This window comes from Stegostoma tigrinum, chromosome 8 (assembly GCF_030684315.1).
Source record: "Stegostoma tigrinum isolate sSteTig4 chromosome 8, sSteTig4.hap1, whole genome shotgun sequence".
Classification (NCBI taxonomy): domain Eukaryota; kingdom Metazoa; phylum Chordata; class Chondrichthyes; order Orectolobiformes; family Stegostomatidae; genus Stegostoma; species Stegostoma tigrinum.
In genome coordinates this window covers 34,471,167-34,491,354 of record NC_081361.1, presented here as the reverse complement: position 1 = coordinate 34,491,354, position 20,188 = coordinate 34,471,167, and the positions used below count along the sequence as shown (strand labels likewise).

General features: G+C 40.1%; 1 protein-coding gene across 1 annotated transcript; it reads right to left on the bottom strand.

Moving 5' to 3' along the window:
* Positions 1 to 1,129: 1,129 nt before the first annotated feature.
* On the bottom strand, positions 1,130 to 18,859 carry LOC125456479 (regulator of G-protein signaling 21-like). Its single transcript, XM_048539611.2, has 5 exons — positions 18,791 to 18,859; positions 9,417 to 9,474; positions 9,118 to 9,179; positions 6,642 to 6,808; positions 1,130 to 1,858 (listed from the first exon to the last, which is right to left on the bottom strand). Exons 1-5 carry the CDS (start codon positions 18,810 to 18,812, stop codon positions 1,679 to 1,681), a joined length of 489 nt encoding a protein of 162 aa, XP_048395568.2. The 5' UTR covers positions 18,813 to 18,859; the 3' UTR covers positions 1,130 to 1,678.
* Between the last annotated feature and the right edge of the window lie 1,329 nt (positions 18,860 to 20,188).

Sequence of the window (20,188 nt, the reverse complement as noted above, 5' to 3'; positions counted from 1 at the left end):
TTGAGATAAAAATATTAAAGTAGAGTGTGCAATGGTTGCAATAATATTCACTTTCAGTGTGAATATTGCCAGGTTGAATTTCATTCCATCCATAACAGCCTTAATCACAGTGTAAAATACTGTTTACATTGTGTAACATTTCACAGCTTCCTTTTAAGATAAAGTTTGCTTTGAAATTTTCTTCAAAACCAAAAGAGCTGCAGATGCTGTAAAACAGGAACAAAAACAAAGTTGTTCGAAAAGCTCAGCAGGCCTGGCAGCATCTGTAAATAAGAAAACAGGGTCAACATTTTAAATTTTCTTGTCATTCATGTGTGTTATTTATTATTAAAAGCATGAACCATAGTTGAAAGGAAGGAGACTACACAGCTTTGAATGTATAGAAGACAAAAATCAGACAATGAAGAAGAAACATCCAACCTGAATATGCTCAGTGAAATGAGATGTGGATAAAAATGTAACAAAGACTAGCAGGACAGTTTTGGTACAGTGTCAGTAGGATTATTGGTAACAGTACACCTCATTATAGCCACCAGACCCGGTTTAGGCAACGCATGCACAAAGATAATGTGAGGCAGAGCAATGTACAGAAGATTTTAACTCTTTGGACTCAGCTGCATTGTGTCCTGCATAAACTATTAACATTTCATTGCAATTCAGTGAACATAGTTTAAAATGCTGCTACCAATTGCAGACCCTTCTGACGAAGTCAAATACTACTTAAAATTAAAACACAATACAACAGTCTGAGTTTGCAGCAGGATTTTATTCTGTTTCCAAAGTTATAAATGATTTAAGAGTAACAGTTACAGAGTGATGAAATGAGGAAGGATGACAGCAGTTGATAACAGCAGACTAATAGTTGGTGACCAAATAAAGGGATTGAGTAGCCAGTGACAGTTGGTAAATGATGAAAGAGTATGTGATAGTCCTTTATTGGTTTTCCTTATCAAATAGAAAGATAATTCAGAGAGTAGTTATGCTATCCTGAGTCATTTACAGTGCAGTCTTGTCAAATTTGAAGCAGATGGCTTCAATCCAATCCTGTAGATCATTGTTTATTATAAAGTGACTAAAGTTTATGTAAATAAATTATTTGAGAAAAGAATAGTGACATATATAATGACTAAACCCTTGGAAAACAAGGCTAATTATGACATCAGTCTTTAAAGGTAATGACAGAGCCTACATAAAAGGCACAATAAGAATGTTTCACTGCAGATCCCCCCGAATTCACTTCAAGGACAATATCATCGCCTCATTACTTGGAAGAAGTTTGGGTTCATGCCATCAGTTAAGTAATCAAATCGTATTGTTCTAACTTAAGCAATTATAGACATTTTGGTGTTCCCTGTTAAAACCCTATTATGTTCAACAGCCAAGCTAAAATTTCAACCCAAATATGGGCAACTCATCTGGGAGGCCCACAACATTAGCAATGACCAGGTTTAACACTTTACCGCACTGTGTTCGGATCAGCCTTGGAGAATAACACGGACCTTAAAATCTTCTGATAATAACTAAGGAACTATATGCACTGGGAATATTTTTCTTTAGGATTACAGCAATCTGAACACCTGGGAATCTTTCATTAATCACTTTTGTCATTCATTATTTCAGATCAGCCTGAGCAATCCTTATCGTCTCAAAATTACTGACAATATTCTCACTGTCATCCCTATTGACTTTTGTCTGCATTCGTTGCCAGTTCCAGGTAGTTGTTGGACCTCAGGAATCTGGGGTAACAGTCTTTCGCCATCAGGCTGTAGATTAGTTTCTGCGCCAGGTCAAAGCTGGAAGGGGTAGGATCACCGATGTTTTTGGTTATATTCTCCCTTGTTGTAAAGTCAATGTTAATCTGTAAGAAATAAGGTGAAGCTATGAAAATTAAACTGGGTAATGTTCCCTTGCTATACATTTTCCAGTGGCTTCCTGAAAACATTTTATAATAAAGGTCTACAACTTCACAGATTAAGCGGCATATCATGTGGCTCTGAGCTAAGGTTCAATCTGAGGCTCTGTTGTCCTAAGGAATGGAAAAATGGACATTAGCATACACAGGCTGCTCTGGAATTGCCAGGAATTAAAGATTAACCTGGAGGATCCTGCTGTGAGTCTTGTCAATAATCCATCCAGACTAATTCCCAAAACAGAATATAATATGAGAAAGTTTGGGACACCACAGTGTAATTGACTGCAGAGCTGGCACTGTCTACAGTTTGGCAAAGTTTCGTTACCTACAGCTTTCAAGGAGAGCTCCTCTCTCAATGCGAGATTGAGTGAGTTTTCTCGCATTACAATCCCATTATTGCCTCATTAACTGCCTGCCATGCCTCTGTAATATCACTTTCATCCAATGCCAGCCCAAATCTCCCACTCGCCACTGCTCAATGTATTTGTGACTGTTGGGATGTTCTGGGATCACTCATGGGTGACACGGCGGCTCAGTGGTTAGCACTACTGCCTCACAGTTCCAGGGAACTGGGTGAAATACCAGCCTCAGGCGACTGTCTGGGTGGAGTCTGCACATTCTCTCCAGGTTGGCGTGGGTTTCTGTTGGGTGCTCCGGTTTCCTCCCGCAGTCCCTCCAAAGATATGCAGACGAGCTGGATTGGCAATGGTTAAAAAAATTGCCCTGTGGTGTCTGGGGATGTGGGGGTTATATGGGCAGCTCTGATACAAACATCATATGGGCTTAGTGGGAGGCTACTGGATGGGATCCACTTCCGAGGGTCGGTGCATGGGTTGAATGGTGCCCTTCCGCACTGTAGGGATTCCATGATTCCCTTGTTCCAGTGCTGTCTTTAAAAGGCCAATGTGCATCCGGATGAATGCTGCCAGTCTGGAGCTGCCCATTGTGGCTTGTGACATGATAGATAAGGGAAAATTCGGTGCCCTGTTTTGTGAACAGGGAGCTAGAGGTCCCGGTGGACAGGGTGCTGCAGCACATGGATGCTGTCTTCCCAAAGGATCAGCAGAGGAGGCAGCGACACCAGATCCTTCCAGCCTGGCCAGGGTCAGGGTGGCCTCTGCCATCTGGGAAAATGTCCATCAGTGCAGGAAGAAGGTCAAGGACCTTCTCCACTCTGCCAGGATAAGCACCAATATCTCCTCTTTGCAGTCTCCCACTCATTCTATCTCTGCTACTGCACACACTCTTTGTCAAGGCTCATGCTCTGCCACTTTGGGTCTTTGTAGCTGTACATTAATGATCGATGCCAGTGCACTCTGGAGTGCAACATTAAAATACAGATGTGTACTGTGAGTGGACTGGAGACAAGCCATGGTGGTGCAGAGAGGCTGGCACATATCAGATGCCAGTCCCTGTGGATGTGGGGTGCGTGCGGCCTCTGCCCAATGAATGCGCAGTGAAACATTGGTGCTGGCCATCCAAGATGGAGGTCCAGAGGAGTAAGTGGTGAACTGGAGTTGCCAATTACCCACTCAGTTTCTAATTGATGGGTGGTAATATAGGAGAGCAGATAATAAAAAAGTGATATGTAATAGAGAGGGTGATAATGAGTGATAATCCTGTTAATAGGTCTCTCACCACACATGAGTGAGAATCTCAAATTGATGTCCAGAACATAGTTGTAAAGCGCAACTTAATGTTCTCACAATCAAGAGATGCCTGGCTAAGCTTCTCACAAGATTCTGCCAGATTCCTCACTAAAGCATACCTCCAGGAAATCAGCATCAAATCAGCTGGTAGGGCTGCGTGTTGTTATGCTAATACCAGCTCAGAGGCTGTTGGTGTTATCAGGGAATACTTTTCCAAGATGGTGCAGGGGGGCACCAGGCAATTCAGTGTGCCCCATTTGGATGAGCTTCAGCTTCCATAAGACCATCTCCAGTCATGTTTGGAGCTGAGCATTACAATCCCCGTGCTTTTATTCCTTACCAAAATACTGCAGAAAGTTCAAATAAAATGGCCACTTAATTGAGCAGGGCTTTGGAGATGAGAGGTTATGTGATGAAATATCTAAACCACATCCAATGAGAACAAGAAGGGAGGTAGAATGGGACCACTGACAAGAAAGATAGATTGGGCATGTGCACATAGACATAGACTGTGATCTCTTAGAGGTGGGGTGGATTGGGACTGATGAGAGGCAAAAATGTGGATCTTTGAGGTGAGGTGGAATGGAGCCAGTGGGAGGCGAGCAATCGTCCCTCCAACATGTAAGTGAGTACAATGTGCAATAATCTGGAATGCACTGTGCGTTGAAATAAACAGGCCACTCACAGCTTTTGGGCAGGCCAGTTCTTTGCATGGACAACAAAGTAACACTCAGAGGATTTTGTAGCCTGCTCTGGCTAAGAAAATTTTAAGGGAACAAACGTGTATCATATTCAATAATTGAAGTTAGTCCCAAACCAAATTGTTGTATTAAAACATTTGAAACTTTTAACTTAACTGTAATTATATAATGCAGTGTAGCACACTAAAATGCTACGAGTATTACTAATCAATGGAATACAATTTACAACTTCAATTATAGCTTCCTAAGATCCCGTGAGAGAGTATTTTCCATTACATATACATTATATATCAACCCAACACTTAAGCAGCACATAGAAAGGCTGACTTGAAGAAAAACTTTATCAATGGGGGCAATTTATATTTTCTGCATTACACTATTCTCATTTCAATAAAATATCTCTGACAGTTATGAAACACTTCATCCTGAACTACTCCTTCAGTTCACAAACACAGATATCGATAAAGTAACAGTAAAATATCACAGTAAAGATCTTGAATTCATGCAACAGAAAAATTACTTTGCAAAAGAAAATTGGACGCAATCCGATGAACCAAAGTAACGTTTTATGATCCTGTATTTGACTCCATTTTGAAGTCATACCCAGATGAATTAAAGCACAAATCTGAAGAAAAGAATTAGATAATGAAAATGACCAAAACTGAGTGCCAAAATTAGAAAATTAATTTCTCTCTCTGCATAAATCACATTCCTTAGTTCAATTATTACAAGGAATAAATGAAAAAGAAATGACATTTGTTGCCAAATTTTCTGTTTGCCCCTTTCTACAATTTAGTGATGAAAATAGGATAACATTTAATCAGAGAAACAATATATTGTAGGTGCAGAAAATCTGAAATAACAAAAAATGCTGGAAAGGTCAACAACTTGCAACATTAACTCATTTTTCTCCACAGAAGCTGCCAGACCTGCTCAGGAGTCCAGGCACATTCTGTTTTTATGAAATATTAATCAGTATGAATTTCATTCATGACCACATAATCAAGAACACAGTACTCTTGTTCACTCACAGGCCAGAATATAATTCTCTCCCCTAGGAGCCAGGCAGGGAGCCAATAAATTTAAGAAGGAAAAAGGGGAGGGATGCTTCTGTGGGCTTCCCAATTCTCAATTGCCTGAAATTCACTCAGGGGTGAGGAAAGTTGAGGTGAGAAAATGGGTTGAGGCCAGTTAGTAATTTGACTAGAGACAGAGAGTTGGGCTGTCAGATTGTCTCATACCCGAAGGCAAAACAGAACACCAGCTATAGCCATCGCATGACTGCTGTTGAAAGCACTTATTGTGTCTTTCACTTCATTCCTGATGATTACTTATAGGGCACCACACTTAGAATCATGGATTTGTCACAGTGTTTGCCCCCTTTTGTGTTGCACTTCCCTGCTACAAGCCCTTACCCCCTGCCTGGTATCAACTTGTACCACTCCATCCCTGCCGAATACAAGAGTAGTAATAACCCCAACTCTAACAGCCCCAGCAGATAGTGGTGTAAAACCAGTAGCTCCTCAGTAGGGTTGTGGGTTCAGGTGGGACCAACCTGGTTGCTCACTTTAGCTCATGGAGGTCCATTCCAGGGTGGATGCTGCCTGCTACTGAAACAGCCACCCCCTGTCCACAGTAATTACCCCACCACCCCTCAAAAGTGTATGCAGCACTGTGTGGATCTTTCCCTCAGATATACGTGGCTGATTCCTTGGGAACACTGTGGTATATATCTCCTTCCAATCTGAAAAACAACCAATAATCACTAAGTGTGCATTTTCTATACCTCTTAGGAAATTTGGCGTTGATGCTACACCATTCCTGTAATCCCAAGGGCTTTAATTTATTGATAGCTAGTCTATTAGTGAGACTTAATCACTTTTAAAAACTTATGCCCACATCAACCCCACACAACACTCCTACCACTGCAGCAATATGTTCAATTAAGTTCAATTTACATGATTTGCTTTGAATAAATCTCTGCTAAGTTTCTTTTGTTATCCCATATCACTTCAAATAACAATTAACTTTGATTATGATAACACAGTGTGGAGCTGGAGGAACACATCAGGCCAGGCAGCATCAGAGGAGCAGGAAAGCTGACCGTTTGGGTCAGGGCCCTCCTTCAGAAATTCCTGCTCCTCTGATGATGCCTGGCCTGCTGTGTTCCTCCAGCTCCATACCTGTTATCTCTGACTCCAGCATCATCAGTTCTTACTATCTCTAACTTTGATTGTGGCTCAGTGTCTCAATTGGATGGGACAAGGCCATGGAGAGAGTTACTACGAGACTTTGTAATAATCTGCCAAAGAAATTCTAGTTTTCATTTCGATGACAGCTACAATCATGAAGTCAATTTTTGAAAAGAAAAATTCATACCTCTTCAGGTGCCTCAACTTTTATAAATTTAGCGTAAATCTTCTTGGCCTCATAAGCTAGTTTGGTAGGACACTTGATTTTCTTGTAGTCCTCACAGGCCAACCAGAAATCAATGTTCTCTTCACTGAATTCCTTCATGAGGAAGCTTCTGAAGGCAATCTGGCCAGCTGCGTCAAAGGAATGAACTTTCAGGAGAACATTGAAAACGTATTCATAACAAAACCATGCATTGAAAAACAGAGAATGCTGGAAATACTCAGCAGGACTGGCAACAAGACGGAAGCAGAGTTAGCACTGAATAATGTACTCTGGGTGTGATGATCCCCTCCCTTGAAGAGGCAAGGAAGATGTCAAAAAGGGCCAATAGTTGGGTGATGTAGCCCCAGAGAGTTTCCTTCCTGCCACCTCAGCAATGAAGTGTTGTCTTAGAAGGTCGACAGATGACCATCTTGACTTGCCATTAGTTAAGAGCTTTAAGTGATCAATAATGGCTGATTAAGGCCTCAGCTCACCACTGGTTATATGGCAAATCTTCACCAAACCTCAAGTTGGTGGAAAATACATTTGGTTGATTTGCTGTCACCATCCCATAAGACCATAAGACATAGGAGTGGAAGTAAGGCCATTCGGTCCATCAAGTCCACTCCACCATTTAAATCATGGCTGATGGACATTTCAACTCCACTTCCCTGCATTCTCGCCGTAGCCCTTGACTCCCGGTGAGATCAAGAATTTATCAATCTCTGCCTGGAAGGCATTTAACGTCCCGGCCTCCACTGCACTCTGTGACAATGAATTCCACAAGCCCACCACTCTCTGGCTGAAGAAATGTCATCTTATCTCCGTTTTAAATTTACCCCCTCTAATTTTAAGGCTGTGCCCACAGGTCCTAGTCTCCCCACCTAATGGAAACAACTTCCCAGCGTCCACGCCTTCTAAGCCATACATTATCTTGTAAGTTTCTATTAGATCTCCCCTCAACCTTCTAAACTCTAATGAGTACAATCCCAGGCTCCTTAGCCGTTCATCATACGTTAAACCTACCATTCCAGGGATCATCCGTGTGAATCTCCGCTGGACACGCTCCAGGGCTAGTAAGTTCTTCCTGAGGTGTGGGGCCCAAAATTGAGCATAGTATTCTAAATGGGGCCTAACTAGAGCTTTATAAAGTCTCAGAAGCACGTCGCTGCTTTTATATTCCAACCCTTTTCCTAATAGGGATCTATATGGTCAGCTTGATCTAGTGTGGGAGAAGAAAACTACCAAGCAGTGTAATAAGAGGCGCTTGCCTTAAACAAGATGTAGTTTATCGCTTGATATCATCTATGTAAAAGTTGCATCGATGTGACAGACTTTGTTGCCAAGATGATGAGGGCGATCTCAAGATTAGGTACTATTCTTTCGATGTCCAAAGGGGTTTACCCCACTTAAGCCCCTGTCATATCAGATGGTGCATAACACACCCCTTCACCTTTATATACCTGCTTTCCTAACAGCTGAGACAACTGCTCTTATTTCAGATTTCGCTGTTGCAAGAATGGATAAACTCTAGAGATACTCGACAGGTTAGACAATGTCTATGGAGATAACAGGCAAGCGAGAATATCAGATGCCAATCTGGCATCAGAAATGGAAGGTAGCACAGATGAAAGCAAGGGGGAAGGAGGCAAAGAAAGAGGCACAACCACACAAACAAGAAAGGAAACCAACCCATAGAAGTGGCCAACAGGGGCTAATTAAATAAAGTGATGTTTGTGTGAAACAATAGAAATTATAATGCTGGTAATCAAAGTAATGGAAGATCCGATGTGAGATGCTGTCTGCGGCTGATGGAGGAGGCTTAATCAGGTATTGACCGATATTTTTCCTGCTCCCAAACCCCCCCCCCCACCTCAAACCCGTTACTCTCTCTTTTGGAAGTAGCCAAAATTGGCCCAAATTACACCATTCCCAGAAGAGTTTCCGATGGATATTATGGGTCTGTGAGAGCGGGAGTGGGTGCAATGTGGAGCCATCATGTTTCATAGCAGCATGACTGTATGGAAGAGTTTTGATGAAACAGAGGGTCTGCTCCTGTCTCTCTGTATAAGTGTGTGTTTCCCCACCCATCCAAACTCTCACTGCCTTCCCTTTCTTTTAAAACGCTGATGTTCGCAGCAGGGATAAATCAACTACTCTGTTTTTTTGTCCACAGATCTGTTGAGTCCACTCTATTTCAGGCTTCCTGAATCTGCAGTGTTTTGCCTTTCTATCATGTGTGGGATAAACAGTCGAACATTTCCACAGAGGGATCTAGATAGTGGTGGTGACTGGGGGAGTGGGGCTGGGGTAGGGGTAATGATAGGAGACAAAGTAGAAGAAAGTTACCTCCATATCCATCAAGCAAACGCTCTTCAATAACAAACACAGCGTTACAAAGCATAGATGATTAAAATCTATTTTTGGAACTGTATTGTGCATTTCAATGGGACTTTACCTTTGTGAGATAATAGTTTATCCATAGATTCAGACCACTGCATTACTTCTTCACGTGTTGGCCTATAAAAATAGTGACAATACCTTGAAAATAGTATTGGCCGCTTTCCAGCATTTCTTTTGGAATAAAAGCAATTTAAAATGACTAACTTCCATCAGCGTGTCTCTCTGACTTATATTACTGTGTATCTGGATTATATAACTTAGTCACAGACTATTCCATAGAAAAATAAAATCATTCATTTCTCAAGCCATGGTTTCTAACGATAAAGCCTCCTTAACAACAAAAAGTTAACTCACTTTATTGGCATCTTGACCTTTGTCCTGGCTCTTGAGGTGAGGAATGTAATCACCGGTACTGTTGATGAAAAGTTCAATTAATTTAGTTTTCAGTTCTTTACATCACTAATATTAAGCTGCCTTGTTAGCAGCAAAATGTTGTACATGGCGTTTTCAGATTTGCCTGAAGGAACAAGCTTTGATTAATAGGATTTTGAGCGACTTTGCAAATCAGTGAGTGTTTTGACTTCCTAAACCAGATCTATGATTCTTTCTTAATGTAATAGTCAATGATTGCATGGAGTTAAATAGAATTTCAGTGCAGAAACAGGCTACTCAACCCAACTGGAGAATACTAGCATTAATGATCCTTACTTCATCTGACCCATTAAAGGAACTAGTACTGAGGCCTTAACTATTTACGAACTATATCGGATGAAGGGATATTGTTGCCAAATTCACCCATGATAAAATGATAAGTTGGAAAGCTAGTTGTGATATAAAAAAACAAAGAAGAGAAGCAAAGGTGAAAAGACCGGCAGCTAACATAAAGGGGAATTCCAAAATCTTCTATAGGTGCATGCACAGTAAAAGAATGGTTAAAAAAGGTGTAAAGCTGATTAGAGACCAAAAGGGGATTTACACATTGAGGCAGAGAGCATGGCTGAGTTGTTAAATGAATACTTTGTATCTGCCTTCATCAATAGGAGAATGCTGCCCTGGTCATGGTGACAGTTAAGAGAACTCTGTCACAAGAAGGGGTCGAAATTAATGTGGAAGACATCTTGGATAGACTGTTGGTACTTAGAGTTGACAAAGCACCAGGACCGAATGAGATGAATGCAAGGATTTTGAAGGAGGTGAGGATAGAAACTAAGAGACACTGGTCATAATCTTCCAGAAATAAATACAGAAATTGCTGGAGAAACTCAGCCCTTCTGGCAGCATCTGCGGAGAGAGAAAACAGAGTTAACATTTCAAGTCCATCGTCCTTTCTTCGGAACTATAATCTTTCAGTCCTCACTAGACTTGGGGGAAGTGCCAGAAGACTGGAGAATTGCAAACATTACGGCTTTTTTTTAAGAATGTTTTTAAGCCCAGCAATTATAGAGCAGTCAGTTTAATCTCAGTGGTGGGGAAGCATTTGGAAACAATTATTTGGCATAGAATTAGTAGTGACACGGATAAAGTTGGGTTGATTAGGATGAGTCAGCATGGATTTCTAAAGGAGAAATTCTGTTTAGCTAAATTGCTGGAGTGTTTTGAAGAGGTAACAGAAACATTTGGTGAGGATGACACTGTTGATGTGTTATAATGGATTTCCAGAAAGTCTTCATACAATGTGGCACAGCAGATTTATGAGGAAAGCTATAGATCATTGGTATAAAAGGGGCAGTAGCAATGTGTATGCCAATTTTGGCTAAGTGATTGGAAACAGAGTATTAGAAATCTTTCAGGCTGGGGTAAGTTTTGTAATTGAGTTCCCCAGGCATCCTTGCTTTTCCTGATATATATTAATGATCTGGATCTTGGTGTGTTGGGGACAATTTTGAAGTTCGCTGATGATGCGATGCTTTGAAGAATCGTAAACTTTGAGGAGGACAATTTAAAACACCAGAAGGATGTTAACCTGTTGCTGGAGTGGTCAGATAGATGGCAGATGAAGTTCAATACAGCGAAGCGTGATGCAATGCACTTTAGTCAGAAGAACATTTCAAAAAACCCATATGAAATAGGGGGTACAATTCCAAATGAACTTAATGAACGATTTGTTGTCACATGTATTTTGTAGTGAATAATACAGCAAAAAAGTGAAAAGCTTCAACTATCGCCTCTGACTAGTGCCATTTTGTATAGCTTCAGAATAAAATAAAAGATACAGCTAAAAGAGCGTCCATCTTCATTCCACCATCCCACCATGAGTCCTGATGGGTATAGCAACGATGCATGTATCATCACCCGTCCTCAACTGTCTCAATGCAGGATGCAAGAGCAGTGGGACCTGGGTGAATATGTGTACAGATCGTTGAAGACAGCAGCAAAGGTGGAAAGAGTAGTTAGCAAAGCATACACTGATTCGCAGCTTTATTAATAGGGGCATAGAGTACACGGACAAGGAGTGACGTTCAACCTGTTTAAGACATTGTATATTGTTTACAGTTGTGTGTGCCACCTGATTGAAAGAACATAAATGCTTTGGAGAGAGTGCAGAAGCAATTTAACTAGATTGGTTTCAGGATTGAGAAACTTCAGCTCTGAGAATAGAATGAAAAATTTGGGATTGTTCTTCTTGGAGAGAAGGGAGCGAGGAGGAGATTTGATAGCGGTTTTCAAAATCATGAGTTGGCAGGATAGAGTAGATAGGAAGAAATGGTTTCTACTCATAAAAGGAACAAAAATAAGTGGGCATAGGTTTGAAGCAAGGGTGATTTGAACAAAGACATTTTCTCTCTGGGAGTAGTTAGGGCATGGAATGCCGTGCCGGTAAGTGTGGCAGAAGCAGGTTCAACTGAGGCATTCAAGAGGGCAATGGATGATGATTTGGATAGAAATAGTGATAGAAATAGGGATATGGTGGAAAAGCAGAAGTTGCCATTAAGTAATAATGTTTGTTTGAAGACCTGAGCGGAACAGTGGACTGAATGGCCTTCTTCTGTGCTATCACAATTCTGTGATTCTAACAGGACATTACATTCTGCAAAGGGATTAATTAAGATGAAGTAAATGGGCTAAAATGTGACAGATTGAGCAGAGGGAAATTTGAAATTGTCCACATTGGGTGAAAGGATCTAAAGCATTTAATTATTGAAATGGCTGGGTCTTTGTTTTCTAAATTCTTTCATGGGTCTTGTTGCCAACATTGATTGCCCTTGAATTGAATGGCTTGCTCAACCATTTCAGAGGATAGTTAAAGATCAGCCACATTGCTGTAGATCCAGAGTCATACCTTGGCCAAGCCAAGTCATAACAGCATGTTCCATTCCCAGCAGAGCATTATTGATGGGGTTTTACGGACAATATGTTATATTTAAATACTATATGTATCAGGCAGCTAATGTAGTAAATGTTCAAGGTGCTACATAAGAAATTTGATTCTGATATACATACGGAGAGATTAGGATAGATAATGGAAAACCTGGTCAAAGAAGTGGGTTTTAAGGAGCACTTTATAGGAGGAAGAGGTTTAGGGAAGGAATGGCAGCTGAAAGTAGTCTTCAATAATGGAATAATGAAAATCGAAGATGTGCAGAAGACCAGAATTGCCATTGTTATGTGAAATAATTGCTTTAGGGTTGCAATTAGTGATAGGCTGCTCTATTCATACAAGTAACAGGCAACTCAGAGAAACAGGCTCAATGCAATTTCCATTCAGCTTTGTAGATATTCTTGTAGCAAACGCCTGAACTCAGAAAACTGACACTGAGAGGTAAACCAGATTAAAACTGACCATTCTCAATAGCATTTTAAAAACTAGTTCTACCTATGTAAAGACATAGAACTTGAATGATGTGTGCATTGGCGAATCAGGGGGAAAATGAGAGAAGATTGGAAGAAATGAAATTCTCAATGCCGGGAACAAAAATTCGAATTCTGTAACCATATCTTGAACAATGAGATAAGAATCTCACTGGGGAGTGATGATTGGCTGATTTGTATCCAACTACATGACACTAGTGCTTAATCTTGCCTTGCTGATGCCTTGCACATTCAGCTGACCATTTGTTTCTCTGGGCCTCTACCATGGACAGCAGTCCACAGCATCTAAGGACACATTCCAGAGGTACCAAGTGCCTGCACCCACAGTCCATAGCTGTTAGCATCAGACATGAACCACATTACCACTTCATCATAGCATATTTCCAACCCACTTAAATATAGTTCTCCACTTCAATGTTGCATGTAGGAGTGCACCAACACCTTTTATCGTAATGGTATTGTCTGGACATTTTGCATTTTAAGATCTCGTAAGCTATACAAGAGCACAGATCTGATTTCCTCTCACCTTGAAATCTAATTGTTTGTCAAAAAAATGTACCTTATGAAACGCAACTTTCTTGGATGATGTAGGAGGAAGGGATGAGGGGTCGCTAGTGATCAGTAATCCTACAAGATATTCAATCTCCTGCTGTGATGGTATGACACATCTCGTACTGCATACATCAGTCAGATCCCAATGTCGCCATTCATGTAGAGACATTCGATGGTCCTCCCTGTCTCGCTTTCTGAAGGATTATGTTAAATCTCCATTTGCAAGTGGTGCGGGCACTGACTGCTCACATTACTGTGGATCTGTTTTGTTTCAGATACTCCCCACTCAATTTCATTGGAGCAATGACCAATGGATCCAGCGAGAGTTATTGTTGATGTGGTCACAGTGCTATAAAGGTGCAAAGAAATAGAGGAGGAACTGATGCACCGGCAAGTCGAGGACAAGCAGCAACCTCGCGCCACTGCTAAACAGCCTCCACTTGAACAGATTACAGCTGAAGTTTCTTTCAGACTTCGGAGGAAGTACAGAAGGCCCAGAGTCTATTGTCTTCAATGTTATTTCCTCCAGAAGAGCGGGGCACGGTGTAGCTGCAGATTGAGGATGTCCCGGTACATCCATTGTTGAAGTAGCACCTGGAGGGTGTGCCGGCATCCTTGCCCAGTAGCTGCCAAAGTGACAGCAGCTGTGAATTTTCATGCAACTGGCTGCAAAGAGTTTCTGTGGACCTGTGTATCATCTCACAACAATCAACTCACAAAATGATCAAAGTCGTTAACAGATGGATCACGCCTCTTCATCTTGATTCTCTGTGACAAGGTTAGTACTATTGCTTGGGTAGGGTGTCCAGGAAAATTAGTTAGCTTCCCCCAGGTACAAGGCACAAAAGACTGAACAAGTTGCGTGGACAGGCATGTCATAACGTGAAAGACTTCATCTACAGGGGTCCATTCCATCAATGTGCACATCATTTGTGATCAACAGCCAAGAAGACTGTGCTAGACATTCGGGAAGCTGTCATGATGCTTATATTCTTGATAACTCTCAGATTCATGCTTTTGCTTCAAGGGCTGGATGCCTTACCAGGATGACTGCTGTGAGACAAGGGATACCTTTTGTGACCATCACTGATGACTCCATGACTGAGGCATAGTCCATTCTTCAATGAGGACAATGATGGAGCAGCTAATTGGCCCGATGAAGATGAAGTTCTGATGCTTGGATGGGTTAGGGGGTCAGGTAGTGTGAGGATCCTTGCAATGCATTCCTGACATAGCAAACTGCATAATCCTTGCATTCTGTGCTCCACACAATTGGAGCAAGCAAAGATGGGATGTGATAGATGCTGAAGAGCTGGGACAGCAGTAAACATCTTTCAATGCAGAAGCTGAGGATATTGACCAGGAGGAATACCACCTTCTGCATGACATGTGCTGGCACTGGGGGTCCCAGCAGGGGTGAATGCTTCCATAATAGCTGAGTGGAAGATAGTCTGGGTGGGGTTCCGTAGACACTTATTGCCAACCAAATAAGACGAGCCACAAATAGTCTTATAAAACTGGCTAGATGTCACGGAGAGGAACTCTCCATGAAACCTCCTGAAATTGATACCCCAGCTGATTTCTTGTTAATTTCAGCCTATTGCTACAAAGTAAGTAAATATTGGCACAAGGCCTGGGCAGTATTCTCTCAAAGCATATGAGACAGTAAACTGAATTTTTAATAAAGAATGAGTCATTTCATCATAAAGATTCAATCTGGATGAAATTCTGAAAAGTCTCTCAGTAATGGTTGGGATATGAACTTTTGATTTTACAGTGCAATAACTTTGGATAATATCTTGTTATAATCAGTGGAAATGCAAATTGTAAATTCTGCGAGTTTCACTATTTTAATGAAACACCATAAACCCATTCAATTCGAAAAATATTGGGTCCAATATTGAGATTACGAAATGAGTACAGTGGTGAGCCTGGATATTTCATTAAGGCAACATTATCACAAGGATTTTTGATGCAGAATTCTTCTTTTGACCATTTTAATGAAATGTTAACCATTTGAAATTACTTAATTCCAGTCTTCTTTAAAATATCAGAGTTGACAAAGGGATAAGAACAAGTTCATTCTTTGTACAATAATAACAGGTTTTACTGAAGCCTTTGTCGTTGGTTGGCTTTGCCTCTGCACTCTGTACAAAATATGTACGACGTCAAAGTGAGAAAAGGTATAAAACTGGTAAATTTTGCAACGGGGGAACAGGGCAAACAACAGAAAATCACCCTAACCACAAGATTGCAGGGTTGTGAAATAAACGGCACAAAGATGACATGAAAATTGATGGAGTTATGGGTAGTGAGGAAGATTATCAGAACAATACAAATCAGTTGGGTAGAGAAATAGCAGTTGATGTTTAATCGGTACCAGTGATGCATTTTGGAGGTCAAATGCAAAAATGAAAGTATGCATTCAATGGCAGGACTCCTCAGAGCATTGACATTCAGAGGGATCTTGTAGTGCAAGCCCATAGCTCTCTGAAAGTGGCAACATAATGGACGCAGTCATAAAGAAGACATACAGTATGCTTGCCTTCATCAATTGGATCATTGGGTATACGAGTTGTCAAATAATGTTGCAACTGTTTCAAAATTGAATTAAGCTATGTTTGGAGCATTGCGTGCAGTTCTGACATACAATGCTTAAACAGGAAAAAAAAGCAGAAAAAGAATGAATAAAAAAAAGACAGAATGGTAATGTTAAAAAAAAACCTAAATATTTTTAAACTCTCCTTAAGCAATTCACAATCAGAATGCGTGTGATTCCAAAATTGTAAAAGCTTTTTTTCTGTGGTGGAAGGGTTGTAATTTTTTGCAAACATTTTACCACTAAAAGCTACTTATGCTTGTATTTGCTAGTTCTTAATTTCTGCAGCAGTTTTATTTATCAGTATCCAAATGCAGAAATTCATGACGCTCACTGTATGTCGACATAAAGGTAGGCAGCCAATGTTGTTTTTGCAAAGCTAACAGCAGACCCTCACAATTTGAGCTGCAACTTTTGGATATTCCCATTTAGCTGCACATCTGTCCCTCATTGAAAAGAAAGAAAATTTTGCATTTACCCTACACTTTTTAAAACAATCCAATGTCTCAAAGTGTTTTCTCTACACAAGGAAGTATTTCTTAGCGTGATCACTGTTGTGATGTAGAAAATGCAGTATGTAAATTACGCACAGCAAATTTCCACAAACTGCAATTGAAAATGACCACACATGCCAATTTATATAGATTGAGGGACAAACATCGATGCAGACACTTAGGATGACTCCTTTGCTCGTTTTAAAACATTGCCTTTTGCATTCACCTGTGCGGGCAAATGAGGCTTTATTTCAACTTCCCAGCTCATAAATTGCACTTCCTACAGTACAGTGCTCCTTAATCACAGCATTGGAGTGTCAGCTTTGATTTTTGGGTGGTACTTGAGCATGAGATTATGTAGAAATGAGAATGGTGATGCTCTCTGTAACTAACACTGCACTGTTTACCCAGAAATAATAGTGAGCACCACTAGGCCTCTGTCTTATTTTAACAACAGAAGATGACCCAGTATAACTCTGTAATTTCCAGCTTAAGACACTTAGTGCCATCTTGTATTCAAATATAATTAAGAACCTTGTGTCTTATTCTGTAATGTGTGTTCAAAAGCCCAACATGCAATGCAAACTGATAATAATTCAAACATTTTCCCAACAACAAATAAAACAGACTTATTCTGAGAAGCAGTACATCAGAAGCATATGCAGTATTTAGTGATCAAATTAATTTTATGAAAGGATTCTCCTTTAAGCAGAAAGAAAAACAGACTTTTATATTCGAAAATAAGCTTATTGCATGTTTAATATCTATTTGTCAATGCCTCTAGTTTTCCAGAGTAGTACAAGAAAATCAGATCGTTGATGGACATGCTAACATTACATTTGTCTCCATAAATGCTGCCTTACTGGCTCCATTTTCTAGCATTGTCAGATTTCCATAGTATTATATATTTTATATTAGTCAGTAGGGCTGTTTTGACTTATATAATTTTAGCTTGTACTATCCAGTGTGTGTTTCATAAATTGGTTAGGAATTCAAATTATCATTTACCTTTCTTTCTTGGCTTCATGATAATTTCTTCAAAAGAAAACTAATTTGAAAATGTGTTCTCAATATTCATTGAAATTACATTAACACTAGAAATAAAGTTAAATAACCTTTGTATGATGATAGAGGCAGGCAGCTCATTTAAACCTGAAGCATTGACTGCGGACTTGAATCAGTTGAAAAATCTCCATTTTTTTGAATTCTTTAAGGTCCACCTTGGCTTTTGCGTGTTATAGGTATTTACGTTTCATTTGAAGTAACTTTCCATGTTGACCAAGTTATTGATATTTGGAGATACTGTTCTTTTCTTTAAGTTTAAATGTTTCAATCAGCTTTAGATCTTAGATTTTATTGAACAAAATACTAAGTGGACAAAGTTCCACCATGTTTTAGCAGGTCCACTTGCAGCTTTCTGCATTACTGAGCCACATCAACCTGGGATATCTCAGGTTTGTGCTTCGTTGGTTTGACTTGATGATGTTAACTGGGATAACATTTGTGATGCTCCTCATTGCCTGTGGGTTAGGGAGGCAAGAAATCTGACAATGCTTCTATTACTGATGGAGCTCAAATGTTGTAAGTACCTCTGTGGCCAATGTTTCAGTAATTAGGCTCAGATCTAAATAGTATCAGCAGCATAAACTGCCAGCGTACGTCTCTGTGATATGCGAAGAACATCCATTTGGGCAAGTGAACAGGAAATGGCTGACTTAGTTAGCCACCATTTCAGGCGAATATGGGATTGATCACGGGGAATAAGGGAAAAATCCAGTGAAAATATTTTACCACTAGTCGTACTCGTCTAACACACCAACCATACAAAGTATAATTTACATTAGTCATGAAAGCAGCAAATTGAAAGACAAAAGAAACTGTAATCTTGCAGAAAAAGGCTTTCAAACTATGTTTATGGAAAATCCCACTTCTATTGTAGAGACTTTTGATAGAAGCAACAAATGTGCAGATGCCAAGCCTTAAGACATTCATGTAATTGCCGTACAATTGTGGGTGTGCTTTACGTGTATTGCAAAATCCCAACGGACATAGAGTCCAGGGTGTTCTGTAGCTTTTCAAAACCTGCATAAAGTACTTTGAAAGCATATAAAATGTTACTTATAATATGTTGAATTTTAAAAAGCAATTCAAAATCTTACACAATTTCATAACCAGTATTAGGAACATTTTGTTTTTTGGACATTGGAAGACTTTCTTAAAAAATAACTAACACAATTATAGGAGATAGTGGAAACAACACATCCAACACTTACAAGATCTTCTCTTGCTTTGCATCCGACCTGCTGGGAGATAGTACTGCTCTTAGCTTAGGTGGACTTGGTATGGGTGGAATGTTGATCTGTCCCTTTGCTAAGAGAGGCACCTCTCCATTTAACCCCTCCATGTGTCAAACAACAATAGTTTTCCATGACATCACCAATTAATGTAGCACATAAAGCAACCTTAGCCTTTAGATGTTAGCTTGGGAGGAGGGGTTTGGATGGGGATGCTGATGAAAATCATGGCGGAAGTAAATCAGCACCCAATGAAATAGTTTTTGTGAGCATAGTATCTCAGAAGGGAAATACACTGATTCAGATTCAAGGTCAAATCCCTTCTCTAAAATCACAAAGTGTACAGATTAATTTGGAAACATTGCTGCTTTTGCCATGGAAATAAGTTTTCCTGTAAACAGAATGCAAATTTTCAGTGGCATTTTTAACAAATTCAGCTTGATGGAGTCACGGTTAAATGCTCCAGGAAATATTTGGTTCTTTGGCTATTGAATCATATATGAAAATACGCTTCCATTTGCACTAAAGACCTACATCATCTTGGTTGCATGCATTTGCAACTCAAATCTGTGAATTGGAGCAATTACGGCCTCCCTGATCAATCAGATCTAATGTCAAAACGCTAAACTCTTCACTAATCAGTTTGGATACTACCAGCTGTGTGGGTATATTACTTCATTTCTGGAAAAATCTGAAGGAAGTGGCTTTTATTGACTTAACAAATACTACAGCCTTGTAGAAATTTGGCAGGAATTCACTATGCAAATAGTTTGGCGAAGCATGTTATAAAATATGTTTAGAAGCATTCAGTGTCTATAATCCATCTTGTTGGAACTAAAAACATTCAATATCAATGAGTAAAACATAGGGGAAGCATTTGAGATCCTTGTACAAATAACAATTATTGCCCTTTTGCAAGTTGCAAATGGAAGAGCTCAAGTATGCAGTTGTAATAGAGCTTTCATTGGTTATGTCTGTAGTCATAGTACAAATTGGATGTCATGGGAAGTCTGAGACTGAGACATAATCTCCAGACAAAGGCCCATAGCTCTAACAGATTTGGTACCGTTTGAGTAAAAATGGCATCTCTGTTCATTGTAAATACTAAGACTGTGACAAGATAGATGATCCCTCATTATCCTTTTTGACACATCTGTAGCCTACACAACGGTTGACCCCACCTGTCCTCCTCCAATGCTTCTCTACTGTTGTCCCCCTTGACACTTACAAGGTTTTATTTTTATCTATCCAATCGTGACCGGAGGATCAATAGCGGGACTGTCATATGTTGAAAGATTGGAGCGACTGGGCTTGTATACGCTCGAGTTTAGGAGGATGAGAGGGGATCTGATTGAGACGTATAAGATTATTAAGGGA